The sequence below is a fragment of the Aphelocoma coerulescens genome, chromosome 27 (genome assembly GCF_041296385.1).
Source record: "Aphelocoma coerulescens isolate FSJ_1873_10779 chromosome 27, UR_Acoe_1.0, whole genome shotgun sequence".
Lineage (NCBI taxonomy): Eukaryota > Metazoa > Chordata > Aves > Passeriformes > Corvidae > Aphelocoma > Aphelocoma coerulescens.
The window spans coordinates 2,463,356-2,477,717 of record NC_091040.1 but is presented as its reverse complement, the minus strand read 5'-3'; the positions used below and the strand labels follow the sequence as shown (position 1 = coordinate 2,477,717).

At 55.2% G+C, this 14,362-nt stretch overlaps 2 protein-coding genes and 1 long non-coding RNA gene across 6 annotated transcripts; 1 reads left to right on the top strand and 2 right to left on the bottom strand.

Annotated features, from left to right (window-relative positions):
- Window positions 1-216: 216 nt before the first annotated feature.
- Window positions 217-5,657, bottom strand: PSMD3 (proteasome 26S subunit, non-ATPase 3). The gene is made up of 12 exons (XM_068996561.1): window positions 5,424-5,657; window positions 4,332-4,522; window positions 3,460-3,597; window positions 3,148-3,284; window positions 2,871-3,061; window positions 2,587-2,690; window positions 1,796-1,910; window positions 1,464-1,583; window positions 1,285-1,388; window positions 910-1,065; window positions 767-817; window positions 217-670 (listed from the first exon to the last, which is right to left on the bottom strand). The coding sequence occupies exons 1-12, from the start codon at window positions 5,593-5,595 to the stop codon at window positions 593-595; spliced, it is 1,557 nt and encodes a 518-aa protein (XP_068852662.1). The 5' UTR covers window positions 5,596-5,657; the 3' UTR covers window positions 217-592.
- Window positions 5,658-5,724: 67 nt separating this feature from the next.
- LOC138099470 (uncharacterized) lies at window positions 5,725-13,119 on the top strand. The gene is made up of 2 exons (XR_011146723.1): window positions 5,725-5,806; window positions 12,726-13,119. It is a non-coding gene; the product is annotated as an uncharacterized lncRNA (long non-coding RNA).
- On the bottom strand, window positions 7,061-12,732 carry GSDMA (gasdermin A). 4 transcript variants are annotated; one of them, XM_068996669.1, is made up of 11 exons: window positions 12,309-12,732; window positions 12,116-12,232; window positions 10,990-11,254; window positions 10,631-10,826; window positions 10,212-10,377; window positions 10,046-10,139; window positions 9,591-9,644; window positions 9,192-9,346; window positions 8,846-8,996; window positions 8,085-8,158; window positions 7,079-7,946 (listed from the first exon to the last, which is right to left on the bottom strand). In XM_068996669.1, the coding sequence occupies exons 3-11, from the start codon at window positions 11,207-11,209 to the stop codon at window positions 7,710-7,712; spliced, it is 1,347 nt and encodes a 448-aa protein (XP_068852770.1). In that variant the 5' UTR covers window positions 11,210-11,254; window positions 12,116-12,232; window positions 12,309-12,732; the 3' UTR covers window positions 7,079-7,709. The 4 variants fall into 4 exon arrangements, with proteins under 4 accessions (XP_068852773.1, XP_068852770.1, XP_068852771.1 ...); XM_068996670.1 differs by having other exon boundaries at window positions 12,116-12,207; XM_068996671.1 differs by lacking the exon at window positions 12,116-12,232.
- Window positions 13,120-14,362: the final 1,243 nt, after the last annotated feature.

Genomic DNA, 14,362 nt, shown 5'->3' with positions numbered 1-14,362 from the left:
GGTGTTGTGGGGCACAAAGGGGGCCAAGCCTGGCCATTTCCCATTCCATTTCCCAATGGAATCCTCCTGGGATACCATCCTGGAGCTGCTGGGGCCTCTCCCAGCACCACTGGGACAAAGCTTCAGTCCCCCAGGCTGGGGGGGGAAGCAGAGACCCCAAACCAGCCCCATGCCCCCTCCCCATCCCAACAAACCCACAGCTGGAGGCACCCAGGCTGGTGTTTTTCCATCTTTTATTTTAAAAGTCATAATTGAAGTTTAACAAAGTTTGACCCCGTTGTTGTCGTGGGAGCCGGGGGGGCACCAGTGGAGACCCCACTCCTGCTCCCTCCAGCCCCACTCCCCTCGCAGCCCCTCTGGCATCGGCTCCGATGTCACCACAGGGATCCTTTTAAGGATGTTTATTGGGGAGGGGGGGTCCCACCACAGGTGCAGGTGGTCAGGGGGTGTGGGCCCAGGGAACCCCCTGTGTCCCCTCCCACAGTACAGACATGCAGGGATTTATAAAAGAGGGGTCTGGGGGGGACGGAGGGCCCTGCTCAGCCACCATCTGTCCAAGGGACAAATAAAAAAGTACAGCCAGGGCCCAGGGTCACGGAAAACCGTCGTCATCGTCCTCTGCCATCTCCTTGGCGAACTCTAGGTCCTGCTGCTCACGCTCCCGGCGCTCCTGGAAAGCAAAGGCCGAGGTTGGTGGCAGGTGGGGACAGGAGCCACATCCTTCCCATGGCCATGGCGGCTGCAGAGAACCCTGGTGAGGTCTCACCTCTGCAGATTCCAAGTCCTTGTTGTAAGATTTGGGTGGGAACCTCATGGCCTGGAGAAAAAGAAGAGGAGGAGGATGAGGTTGGAGCTGAGGCAGCCCTGAGCCACGTCCTGCTGTCCCCCCCAGCGACACGCTGTGCTCACCTTCACGGACATGTTGTGGATATCGAGGCAGAAGGAGATGCGCTGGTGGAAGGCCAGCTGGGGCTCCCGTGTGGAGTAGATGTCAATCATCTCCTTGGACTGGACGTAGCCCTTCTCGTGGTTGATACTGGCCTCGATCACGCCGTCCCGGATGGCCTGTGAGCCCGGGCACGGGGCAGGGCATGGGGTGTCCGCAAGGGCTCGGGACACGGCGCACAGAGCGGGGATGCGGCGCCCTGAGTGTCCCCAGTTCTCCCTGGAGGAGCTTCAACCCAAACCCAGGGGCATTGCAGGGAGGGGTGTGGGGGATGGGGCAGGGTGGGGGGCTGTGGGCACCCCAGGACCCCAAAAGGATGGGGCTCGCTGTGCTGGTACCTTGGCAACGATGAACTCGGCGTCCTCAGGGCTGTCCAGCTGCAGCTTCTGGGCGATGTCGGCCAGGGAGATGCGGGAGTAGGAGAGGCTGATCATGCGGACACCTGTGGGGAGAAGGGAATGGGATGCAGCCCCCCAGGCCTGCCCAGCCTGCAGAGGGTCCTCAAACACCCTCCTACCTGTCTTGATGACATTGTGCCTCAGCCGAATGATCAGGGTGTAAGTGCCATCAGCCTGGAACTTGTCCCCAAACTGGTCAAGGACTTGGTTGAACTTGGCCAGGTTCCCCGTCCTGACAGCTGGAGGGAAGAAGGTGGGAATGGGGGAAGGAGAAAGGCTGGGGAAAGTGAGTCAGGGCTGGCTGACTTCCTCCTTCTCAAGTGGCATCTGCATCCAAGTCCCATCAAGGGGAGAGAAGAGAACTCCCATTGGGTCCCTTCCCACTCAGGATATTCCATGATTCTCTGACACTGCGGGAAGGACAGAGACAGGCAGGGGTGGGCAGCCATACCCTGGGTCAGCAGGAAGTAGGGCATGAGCGAGCGCTTGAGCGAGGGCTGCCGGAACTGGAGCCTGTCCGGGATCTCCCCGAGGAGCAGCTCCACCACAATGAGCAGCTTGTGCACCTGGGGCAGAGTGAGACCCTGAGTGAGTCCCCACAGGGCCTGAAACCATCCCTGGGCACCCCAAGAGGTCTAGCACCCATCCCCATGGGGCACATGACTCCAGGAGACCCCAAATTTGTTCCTGTCCCTGTGGGGCCTGGAAGGTCCCAGATTTGTCCCTGGGAAGTTCCAAACCTAGGAGGTCCCACATCTGTCATCCCTGCAGGGCCCAACACCCTGGGAGGTCCCAAATCTGTCCCCATGGGGCCTGACCCTGGGACATCCCACACCTGTCCCCGCAGAGCCCAACCCTGGGGGGGTCCCAGATCTCATCCTGGAAGGTGCTGAGCCTGGGAGGTGCCAGGACTGTCCCCGTGGAGCCCAACCCTGGGGAGCCCTGGACCTGACCCTGGGAAATCCCAAATCCCAGAGGACGCGAGTCCATGGAGCCTGACATCCAAGGAAGCCCCAAACCTGTCCCCAGGATGTCCCAAAGCTGGGAGGTCCCAAACCAAACTCCACAGGACCTGACAGCCCAGGAAGTCCCAAGCCTGGGAATTACCAAAGCTGGGAGGTCCCAAACCAAACTCCATGGGGCCTGACATCCCACAAGGTCCTACATCCAAGCCCTGTGAGATCCCAACCCCGAGGGGGTCTCAGACCCAGTGCAGGGGGGTCCTGCCCCCTCCCCACTCACCGTCTGCTTGAAGCCGACGGCCGTGTGCTGCGGGGCCTTGCGCAGGGCGTTGGTCATGGTGCGCCGCGCCTCCGAGTATTCCAGCTGGATGGCCTTGATCCGCCCTGCGCCCACACGGGGCGGGTGGGGAAAGCCACCCAGTGAATCCAACCCGACCTACACGGATGGGGCTCCAAATCCTGCCTGGAAGCCCCACCTCCAGCTGCTCAAAGGGGTTCTCTGAGGAACCGGAGCCCTTCGGTGCGGGGTGCCAGGAGCCAGGGCAGGCACCGAGCCCCTCTCACCTGTGTAGTACAGGTACCGAGCCCACTCGTTGTTGTTGGCCTGCTCGGGGAACACGGACTTGGAGACGAGCTTCTCAGCCTGGTCGTAGAGGTTATAGTGGAGGTAATTCCTCAGGAGCAGGTTCAGGAGCGTGGCCTGGCCGTCGGCGTCGTGGCGCAGCGTGGCCGTGCGGAGCCGGGCGTGCAGGAAGCTGCGGGGTGGAACAAGGAGTCAGCGAAGAGGGAGGAAAACAGGGGGATCATGTTGAGGGACAGCCCCCCACAGGCCCCATCCCACCTCCGGACCACGTCGAGTTTGTTCAGGAATTCGTAGATCCGGGAGTGGTAATAGTAACACTTGGCCACCACCAGGTCCAGGGCCCGGCGGTTCTGGGAGCTGATCTTCTGCATCAGGTCATCGGACACCTTCTGAGCCTGCAGGAGGGGAAGGGAGGTCAGAGCAGGGAGATTGGTCCTGGGAGGGACAGAGACCACCCGGGCTGTGGGGCTGAACCTGGGGCGGTGCCCAAACACTGAGGGGACAGCGTGGGGCAGAGCCAGGGGGTCCCCACCGAGCAGGAGCGCTGCGGGGGCAGCTTGGGGGTCTCACCTCGGGGTACCTCTTGCTGTTCATCAGGTAGATGACGAGCAGCAGCTGCAGGTAGGTCTCCACCTCTGGCAGGAGAGGGGCTGAGGCTGCTTTCCCCGTCCGTGGGCGGAACTGCAGCTCAGCTTCTGTGTCCATGGACTGGGGGGAGAGAGAAATGTTGGATCTCTGTCCCTGTGCAGAGACAGCTCTGCTCCAGGTGTGACAGGAGCCCGGCCAGGGCTGCAGGGACCTGTCCCTGCTCACACGTGTGTCTGAGCAGAGGGGCTGCTCGTCCCCAGTGTCCCCACATCCCCCTGCCCTGTTCCCTCCTTGGAGAGTAAAACAATCATTGAATCCCAGGCAGGTTTGGGTTGGAAGGGATCTTAAAGTTCACCCAGTCCCACCTCTGCCATAGGCAGGGACACCCTCCACTAGACAAGGCAGCTCCAAGCCCTGCCCATTCTGGCCTTGAACACTTTTAGGGATGGGGCAGCCACAACTTCCCTGGGAAATCCATTCCACTGCTTCACTGCCCTCACAGGGAAGAACTTCCTCCCAGTATCCCATCTTATCCTGCTCTCTGTCAGTGGGAAGCCACTCCCCCTTGTCCTGTCACTCCAAGCCCTTGTAAATAGTCCCTCTCCATCTCTTCTATTGCTCCTTCAGATACTGGGAGGCCACAGTGACGTGACCCGTACACCTTCTCTTCTCCAGGCTGAACAATACCAATTCTTTCAGCCTCTCCCCACAGCAGAACTGCTCCATCCCTGTGATCATCTTGGTGCTTCCTCTGGACTCCCTCCTGCCCCTCCACATCCTTCCTGTGCTGGGGGGGCGTCACCAGAGCAGGGCAGAGGTGAGAGCAGGTGTCCCTTCCCCACCCCTGTCCCTACCTCCTCCAGGAATCCAAGCAGGAAGTCCCTGACAGTGCAGTTGGAGGTGAAGAAGCCGTGGATGGCCTTGTGCAGCACGTTGGGGTTGAGGCGGCGGGAGGTGGAGGGCAGAGCCCGCAGCGCCCGCAGGACGTAGCGCGGCTCCTTCCCCGACACCGCCTTCTCCAGCTGCTTCACGTGCTCCTTGATGTCTGCGGGGGCACACGGACACCCCTCACCCCAAATCCTCTGTCAGGGGCACCCAGGAGCAAAGGCAGGGCTGCCCCCTCACCCCGTCCTGCTGTTCTGGGGTCCCTCTGCCCACGGCCTTGGTGTCCCCAGTGACCTGACCTGTCCTCAGGGCTGTCCCTGCTTGGAGCAGGAGGCTGGTGAGACCCTTCCAGAGTATTGTCCCTCGTCCCCAAGGGCTCCAGCCTCCATCTGCACCCCCATGGGGTCCCACCACAGTAGGGCTGCAGCTCCCCTGCCGCTCACAGCCTGTCCCCCCAAAAAACACCCTCTCCCTCACAGAGCTGCCCCAATTCCTTTCCACAGTGATCTCCTCCAAAACATAAGTCCATCTCCCATTCTTCAGTGACTGCCCCCAAAACCAACCTCCCCCCTTCATCTCCCTCACAGACTGCCCCAAATACCCTTCTCCACAGTGTTTTCCCCCCCAAAAAACCCCACCTCATCTCCCTTTCCCTCTCTGTGCCCCCCGAACCCCTTATCCCATAGTGACACCGCCCCAAACACACCTCCCCTCTCCCTTTCCTACACGGTGCCCCCCAACTCCCCCTCCCAAAAGTGCTCCCCCGTTCCTCTTTCCCTCAGAGCCCCCTCCAACTGCCCACCCCCACACTGACCCGCCCATTCCCCTTCTCCAACACCTTTCCAGCCGCTCTCCCTCCCCCCTCAGGTACCTCCACCCTGACCCCTCCCCAATCCCCCCAAGGCTCCCTATAACCCCCCTCAATCCCCTTCCTCCAACATCCCCCCCTCTCAGGGGTTCCCCCGACCTGTCCCAAGTCCCTTCAACCCCCAAGACCCCTCAGTTGCCCCCCCCCCATCTCCACAAACACCCTCATTACAACAACACCCCCCCCCCCTCACCCTCCAACGTGATCGCGTCCAGCTCCCGCTGCGGCTGCCGCTCTCCGGCCGCCTCGGGGGCCACCGGCGCCGCCTCCTCGTGCATCTCGACGTCGGGGGGAGCGGGCGGGGGTCCCTCCGGGGGTGCCTTGGCCTTGTCGCCGCGGCGGCGGGACGCGCCGTCCTGCTTCATGGCGTGACACTGCACAACGGGCCGCCAGGCGCGACCAGCCGAGCGCCGACCGACACACGCTCGTCTCCTTCCGCCTTTCGCTCGGCCGTTTCCGCCTTGCGCTCGGCCGTTTCCGCCATCGCTCGGCTCGTTCCGCCGCGCTTTCGGATAGTTCAGGCACCGCTCGGAGAGTTCCGCCTCTCCCGCTCGTGGAGTTCCGTGATGCTCTCGGGTATTTCCGTCTTCGCTCGTAGATTTTCGCCACGTTCTCGGATGTTTTGACCGAGACCTCTCGGAGGGTTCCGGCAACGCTCGTGTTCTTTCGCCTCTCTGTCTCGGGGATCTCCGTAGAGCTTTCGGGTGTTTCCGCCCGGCGCTGAGCAGTTCCCGCCTTTTGGGGGCGCAGGCGAGGGCTGAGGCGGAGGCGGAGGTTCCGTGAGGGGCCGGGCTGGGGACAGGTCGGGCATCCCGGGAAGAATCCCGTGCGGGGCCACACTGGGACCAGAGATCCCGTAAAGAGTTCCGTGAGGGGCCGGTCTGTGGTGGGGGACCCCGTGAAGGGTTCCGTGAGGGGCCATGCTGGGACCGGGGACCCCGTGAAGGGTTCCGTGAGGGGCCATGCTGGGACCAGAGATCCCGTAAAGGGTTCCGTGAGGGGCCGGTCTGTGGTGGGGGACCCCGTGAAGGGTTCCGTGAGGGGCCATGCTGGGACCAGAGATCCCGTAAAGGGTTCCGTGAGGGGCCGGTCTGTGGTGGGGGACCCCGTGAAGGGTTCCGTGAGGGGCCATGCTGGGACCAGAGATCCCGTAAAGGGTTCCGTGAGGGGCCGGTCTGTGGTGGGGGACCCCGTGAAGGGTTCCGTGAGGGGCTATCCTAGGACCAGGGATCCAGAGAAGGGTCCCATGAGGGTCTGCACTGGGGCCAAGTCGGGGATCCCGTGAAGGGTCCCGTGAGGGGCCTCACTGGGACCGGAGATCCCGTAAAGGGTTCTGTGTGGGGTCCGGCTGGGACCGGGGATCCTGTGGAGGCTCCTGTATGGGTCTGGGGATCCGTGAGGGGCCGGGCATCCCGTGAGTGGTCCGGTGAGGAGGCGGGGTCGGGGCTTGGAGTGGGGTCCCATGAGGGGCCAGGCTGGGTCTAGGGGTTCCAAGAGGGGCCGTGTTGGAGCTGGGGGTTCTGTGAGGCGTCTGGTCTGGGACTGGGACCAGGGTGTCCACTAAGGGTTCCGGGTTGGGGCTGGGTTTCCTTTGTAGCTGCTGCAAGGCAGAACCTGGCCCCTGGTGCTGGAAGTGCTCCTGGAGCTGTCAGTGTCCAGCCAGGTGAGCAGTGCTGCCCCTCGCCTCCAGGGACTCTTCCAGGGCCCCGCAGCCTGAGGGACCCCCTGGCTTCACCCCGGGGCTAAGTGCCCACACTTTTGGTACAGCATCCCAAGCTTGTCAGATGTGCTGTGGGACCAAAACCACACAAAATTAAGGAATTGACTTTGAAAACACCCGGTTGGTTAGCAAGAAGCTGCTCTTTATTTATAAAGTGATAATGAGAGGATGGTTGCTCTGAAGTGCTGCCCGTGTCCCTCAAGCATCTCAGGGACAATGGCAGCACTGGGAGCAGGGAGGTGTTGCTGAAACCTCTGGTATTCCCCAACCTTCTGGCCACCAGCAGTTCACAGAGCCCTCAGTGAACCACAGAGGGACCAGGGAGAGTCACTCCTGGTGTTTCCTTCTGGCGTTTGTTTTTTCTGCCTTCCCTTTCCCTTTGCATTTCCCCTTTCTCTTTGCATTCCCGTCCACTTCAGGTTTCCTTTACCCTTCTCTTTCCCATTTACTGATTGCAGAAGCAGCAGCAGCATTTTTAGGGAAGCAGGATTACACAAGGCATCACAGCCAGGCCTGGGATTCTTTGGGCTTGTGGATTTTCCCACTGTCCCTCTGCATTCATGGGGAGACAGACAGACAAATCCCCTTGGATATCCAGCCCTTAGCATCCATAATGAGTTTTCCTGCCTTAAATTTGCCTTTCACAGCCAAAGTATCCTTGAGCATGAACAAGGATGGAATTGGGAGAGAAACCTGTCTTGTCATCAGAGATTTTCCAACATCTTGAGGAGGTGTTCCCTAGGCTGGGCCAGGTACCTCCTACTCCAAGCCACTCAGGAGATTGAGGGTGTGCAGAACCACGAACAGGGCTGCCATGGCCTCGAAGGGTTGATCCCTAGGGACAGCTGATCCATCTTCCTGGAGCTGCACTCCACTCATCTCCACCAGGGCCATGGTTAACACCTGCTCCTCCTCGTGTGGGAAGGAGAGCAGCTCAGCATCCACATGGAAAGGCTCCTTCCTGTACTCCAGGTCGTGTTTCAGGAGGTTTTCAACCTTCACAGCAACAACAAAAAAAGCAAAATCAGGATTTTAATCAGTAGTCAAGTTGTGACATCAGTATGGAAATGTTGCTAGAATTAACATAGCCCCCGCCTCCCCTTGAAAGGAGCCAAGTGTGATGTGTGTTCTCACCAGCTCCAGCTGTTGGGACACAATCTTCCTTTCCAAGGATTCCAGCAGCAGCAGCAGCTGATCCTCCAATAACTCTGCAGAAATAAAGTGGGTTTGCATCCAAAACCACCCACCAGGTGTTGGATGTTTCTGGTGTGATGGGAATGGTGAGCGGGATGGGAAAGAGTGAAGAGGATGGGAAGGGTGATCATTTCTTGTAGGAAATGCCCGTTTGGTCAAAAGTTCTTTGGATGTTTTTAATAGAAATGATTTGTGCAGCCTCACTGTGAGAGTGATATGGCTGTTTCTCACAGCATCATGGAATATGGAGTTGGAAGGGACCTACAAGGAGAATTGAACTCCCATCCCTGCACAGGACACTCCCAACAGTCCCACCCTGTGCTGAGAGCGTTGTCCAAAGGCTCTGTCAGCCTTTGGGCTGTGCCCATTCCCTGGGGATCCTGTTCAGTGCCTGACCACCCTCTGGGGGAAGAACCTTCCCCTGCTGTCCAACCTAACCCTCCCAGACACAGCTCCAGCTGTTCCCTGGGGTTCTGTCCCTGGTCACCAGAGCAGAGATCGGAGCTGCCCCTCGGGAGGAAGCTGTGACTGCACTTTGAAGGAGCCCTGGATGGGTGCAAAGGGGGTTTCTCTCGTCTCCTCAACATGGGACTCAGATGTGGATTCCACTTGAGGAAGAGTAAGAGAAGAAGGAAAGAGGGAATGGCAGGACTGGGCATCATCCCTGCCTTGATTTCCCTCTTAAAGTCCCAAAGCCTCACCATGCAAAGCGTCAAAGATGTAGGTGATTCCCTCTGCCAGCTGAAGGAGAAGATCTCTTGGAGAATGCTCTAAGGTGCTGAACAGGTCTTTTAAGTCTGGACTCTCCGTTTTCAGCTGATAACCATCATTTTCCTCAGGAACTTCTTCCATCTGTGGGGGAACAGGAAAAGAAATGTCAGGATTTGGGGGCAGAGGCTGCTGCTTGTCCAAAGCAGGCAGGTGTGCCGAGTGAGGGGATTTTGGAGGGACAGTGGTGACACAGGACAGGTAACTTGTGGGGCAAGAGGTGTGGTCCTGGATGTGTCTGTACTTATAAATCGTGGCAGTAAGAGAAGCTTCACTTACTTTCTGGCTGAGCTCTTGTAGGAGGTTCTTGTCCCTCATCACAGTTTTAATGGTGTTTAAGACTATGAGCAGCAGGTCAGGAGACAACTCGGGGAAAATTCGGCAGGAGTATTTAACTTCTCTCAGCACTACTCCTAATTTTCCTTGTGAGGGACCTGCAAACCAGAAGGGATCCAAATCTGTCACTTCTGAACTAGGAGTTCACTGGCATCTCTAAACGCAGAGTTGGAAACCCTTGTAGGAGTGTTTCTGAAGCAATATGGAATTCGGGCAGTTGTGATGTCTCAGGGAAGAGGCAAATGCATCATTCCAGGTGGTTTGTTTTATGCTGGGAGATTCCATCTTACCCAAAGCAGGTAAAAGTTGTGCAAGTGGAAGCTGTGGAAATACATTACTTACCATCAGCTACATAAGCTGCCCTTCTCATGGCTTCTGCTGGGAAATAATCCAGATCTGCAACAGGATAAAAAGGACATTTATGGTGCTCTACACCAGCCTTCCCACTTGTGGTCACCCACCCAGTTTTCTCCCTGGCTCTTCTCTTCTGAGTAGAAAAAGAAAAGAAATAACCCAAACTCTACTCTGTGGGCAGTTTATGAACAGGAGCTCTGCAGCTCCTGAAACATAGATTTGAGGCTTCCTTCTTTCTTTACTGACCCCTCCCCAAACAGCATCTTTGACCTTGCATGGGTTATCTGACCTTTCCCAGGTGATTTCTGTTCCTCACACTGCCTCCATCTCTTTGCAGACAAGCTGCGGGTGGCTCTGTGGCTAAGTGATACTTCCTAAAATGTTCTTCCTCTTGTGCACTGTTTCCAGAATGGAGAAATTGGTCATTTCTGGAAGTTGCTTACCCCATGCTCCATCTCTAATGTGTAGCTGGATGGTCCTGAAGGCCAGGGTGCAGCCCTTGGGTATGACTATGCTTTGTTTGTCCTCCCTGGTGCTCTGGATAAAGAAAATAACTTGTTAGGACACCTGAGTGCAGGTGTCAGGGAAGGGAGGAGAGAGGTGCCAAACCTGTGCACAGAGCGTGGTGTAAAATTTGGCCTTGAAGCCCCCGTCTGCCTTGGTGGATTCCTTGTAGACGGTCTCCTCCGAGGCTTCGAGGATTTCAGTGACCACGTATAGGCTGATGTCTGTTCTCTGTAGCTGTCGGATGAAGGAGTGATCCATGTTGATTTGTCTAAAGGAGAAAAAGGATGGGAAGGGTCTGGAGCACCAGGAGCGGCTGTGGGAGATGGAGGGGCTTAGCCTGGAGAAGAGGAGGCTCAGGGGGTATCTTGTCACTCCCATTTCCTGTCAAACCTGTCCTAGTTAGAGGGAATTCCTGCCCTAAGGTCTTAATCTTAGTTTTAGGCTGTTGAAAACCCATTGTTGACCTGGCGTGGGCTGGAGGAGATGACTGGAGCTGTGTGTGCTCCCTCATCATTCCTTACCTTTCTCTTCTCAGTGCCTCCAGTGATTCCAGTGATACGCTCTTCTTCTGGGGTTTGATAGAAAACACCTTGGACAGAGAGGCAGCTCCTTTCAGCTCTACAGTTGCAGGGTCAAAAGAAATGCTGAGACCTCCATCAGCTTGGTCAGCGCTGACTTTTGTGAGAGTAAATTGGCTGGAATCTTGATGGAGGGACACTGAAATAATTCCATGCATTATGTTAAACAGGATTACACAGGCTCAGCACTGTAAGTATAGCACCCACAGGAAAGCTGGAACATGGTACAGTTCAGCCATAAATGACCCAAACACATGATCTATGGAATTTGTGAACTTCAGATTGATAAATTTGGGCTTTACCTATGCTTTTACCATCTTCTCCAGGCAGCAGCACATCATCCAGTGTGAACCCTGTCCGCTGGTAGTAGGGAGCTGGGTGGAATATGGTTTTTGATTTGCTTTTTTTTTTCAGTAGATAGAGAGGCCTGAAGTGCTCATTGTCTGCGATGCTCTCAACAGGGACCAATTCTTTGCTTGGATCCATTTGTTTTACAAGGAATTTGGTGAATTTTTTAAACATTCTGCTGTGGCTGAAGTTTTGAAGCAAAGCCGAGTGGATTTGTGCCTTGGGAAAGAGGCAACACAAGTTAAGGCAAATTACTTGAAATAATAGCAGGACATTGCAACAAAGTGTTACTTTAATGTTTAAGATGATTTCAAAATAATGACTCAAAACCTTCTCCCATTGTCCAAGGACACAAGTTTCACAGGGTTGTTACAGGGAGTGTTTGGAGAGGAAGCAGCAGGAGCTGTGGGTTGTTTGGCCTTGTCCCCGTTTGCTGATGATCCCCAGTGATTGTGCAGAGAGAACGCAGCTGGCAGACCCTGAGGGTGCTGCTTTTGGGGGAAAATGTCCCCCAAAATAGAGAGAAATCACAGCCCAGCCTCCTCGGGCAGGCCCTGGTGGTCTGCAGGGGAGAGCTGCTGTTTGAGGGCCAGAAAGAAATCCCCGTTTGTTTTCTGACACAGATTGTTTTTATGAACAAGTTTCAGTTTCACTTTTCTGGTTTTTTACGGGATGGAGCTGGGGAGGGGAAATTGGGTAACCCAGACTGGTTTGGGTTGGCTGGGACCTTAAAGCTCATCTTGTTCTCCCCCTTGCCATGGTCAGGGACACCTTCTCTATCCCAGGTTGCTCCAAGCCCTGCCCAACCTGGTTATGGACACTTCCATGGATGGGACAGCCTGTTCTGGTGTCTCACCATCCTCACAGGGAGGAATTTCTTGCCAATATCCCATCTAACCCTGCCCTCTTTGAGTTTAAACCATTCCAAAGACAAATAGCCTTGTGTGCTCAATGTTAGTAGCACTTGCAGGACTCATTCCCTTGGAAGTCTCCAAGAAGAGAGAAAAACTAAACGAGCACTTGACAGAGAGTTCCCACCAACCCTCTCCCGTACCCAAAGCTTTGGGATTATGCACTTGCCTGTTTGTGGGGTGGGAGGTGTGCGGAGCAGACCACAGGATGTGACCTCTGGTGAGCAACAGGACTGGGGAGAATCTTCTCAGTCTTCCCTTCTGCTCAGCGATGTGGAAGTGTTTGCTAAATACGGGAGCTGTGAGTTGCACAGCTGGCAACCCCACAAACCCACGGCAAAAAGTAAATTGATTTCTCTTACCTTGCTCACGGGGGGCTCCCCAAAGCAACTCCTGGGCAGGGGGAGTGTTAGACCTGATCTATGCTGGCTGTTCACAGCAGCTTATCCGGAGTTGTTCCCAGCTGTGAGGCTACTTCAGCAATTTTACGTCCTCATCACCAGTGTTCCACTTCCACAAATTGGCCGTTGCTTGCGTCACTCTTCCTTTTAGTCACTGAGCGGAGTCTCTTATAGGGGCTGTGGATAACTCAAACTCCTACAGATTCAGGAGATGCAAGTGCACTGCTGGAAGTATGCCAGACCAGATATGACAGGAAGGTGCCCCCACCCCGGCAGCAAAAGGGATTGCATGGGCTTTAAGGTCCCTTCAAGCCAAACCATTCCATCCTTCCATGATTCAACTTCATAGAGCCATTTAATGTTGCCCTTCTTCTACAGATGGAGAAATGGACTCAGGAGGGGATATTGGCAAGAAATTCCTCCCTGTAAAGGGGGGTGAAGCCCTGGCACAGGCTATCCAGAGAAGCTGTGGCTGCCCCATCCCTGGAAGTGTCCAAGGAGAGATTGGACAGGGATTGGAGCAGCCTGGGAGAATGGAAGGTGTCCGTGCCCATGGCAGGAGGCAGGAATGGATGAGCCTTAAGGTGCCTTCCAACCCAAGCCATTCCGTGTTTGCTGGACTCATAGCCATGCTTGTTTAACAGCAAAAGCCATCCATGTGAAGATTCCAGGAGGCAAGTGCAAGTTTTTACCTGAATAGTTCACTTTTATTAGTCTCTCTTAGAATACTGTACAAAGGAGTAATAAAAATATTCACACTTTATTTTAGAAAGTTCTCTACATGAGACTCCTGTATCCACAGCAAAAAGAAGGCTATTGGGAAAAAAACCCCTAAAACTTTGTACAGAACATTCCTTTAAAAAACCCTCCCAACTAATTCAGCTGATTTAACTGATCCAAGGAGGGTATGGACACACCAACACTCGCATGCTTAAAAGATATTCTAGGCAATGATAAAGCAACATAAGTCACAAGGAGGAATATTAATGTGTTAACCCACTGCTGTCCCCTCCTCGAGGGCCAGTACCGAGCTTCTAAAAACAACCCCAAATTGAACAGTAATTCAAACGTAAAAGTACTCAAGAATTAAATAGCCCTCCATCTAGTTTATTTTAAAGGCTTTTTCCTGCAAAGGCTTGGACTGTTTGCCAGCCTGGTAGCTCTGTGAAACAACTCCCAAGCCAGGGTTGCTGATTCAGGAGCATCAGGCTGGGAGGACTTGCTGGTTTTCCGAGTGTCCTGGAGCAGGGGCTGCCGTACCCCGTGGATACCTGCGTAGTGCTGACAGTGGCTGAGGAGGCTTTGCCCAGTACAAGATGGGACAGGCTGCTGCCAGTTCCTGAGAAGCATTCCAGCCTTTCAAAAGCTTTTCTCTTTCATTGCAAAATAAAAGAGAAAAGTACCTTCTTACCAGGAATTGTTTCTCTGTCACAGGAGATTTGATCTCTCCGGGTGAGAACTTGCCCTGATCACGATGCAGGACAAATGTGAGAGGAAACCTGTCAAGTGTGGTGTGATCAGAATCCCATTTAAAATCAGCAATGATCAGTTATCTCCTCCATGCAGGCACCTGGGGAAAACTCCGCTCTCAAAGAAGGAGCTCTGCTCACGTTTCGTTTCTCCTCCCACAATGTGGCTTCACCCCTGATCTGTCCCCTGCCAGGATGTCTGACCACCCCTCAGCCTGCCCACGCTGTCCTTTCACTTCAGACTGCCTCAGGTACACCCAAGAATGGTGCTTTAATTACAATTAACTTACTGCTTTTTAGTTTTAATTGATCCTGACACCTACCCTTAAGCCAGGATCTTCAGAAAGATTCTACCTGATGTGTAATTGTTCAAACACTTATTCATCATATCTAGATACTTAACTCTCCACAACAGAACGTGAAATCTTTCTTCAAACTCTCCTTTCCATATGTCTCCTGTTTCCATTTATGTTTCCCTTGATTGGATTCAGAGTCCAAGTTAATCTCAGTTATTCCATGGGAAAACACCACACCTGTGTTGTAGTG

Excerpts from the sequence above, each read along its gene's own strand:
- PSMD3 (XM_068996561.1), bottom strand. The coding sequence starts at position 5,595 with ATGAAGCAGGACGGCGCGTCCCGCCGCCGCGGCGACAAGGCCAAGGCA. Across the intron at positions 4,523-5,423 it reads GGACGCGATCACGTTGGAGG|ACATCAAGGAGCACGTGAAG; the intron begins GTGAGGGGGGGG and ends GTGCCCCCGCAG. Across the intron at positions 1,389-1,463 it reads GCACAATGTCATCAAGACAG|GTGTCCGCATGATCAGCCTC; the intron begins GTAGGAGGGTGT and ends TTCTCCCCACAG.
- GSDMA (XM_068996669.1), bottom strand. The coding sequence starts at position 11,209 with ATGTTTAAAAAATTCACCAAATTCCTTGTAAAACAAATGGATCCAAGC. Across the intron at positions 9,645-10,045 it reads CATTAGAGATGGAGCATGGG|ATCTGGATTATTTCCCAGCA; the intron begins GTAAGCAACTTC and ends ATCCTGTTGCAG. Across the intron at positions 7,947-8,084 it reads TGTCCCAACAGCTGGAGCTG|GTTGAAAACCTCCTGAAACA; the intron begins GTGAGAACACAC and ends GTTGCTGTGAAG.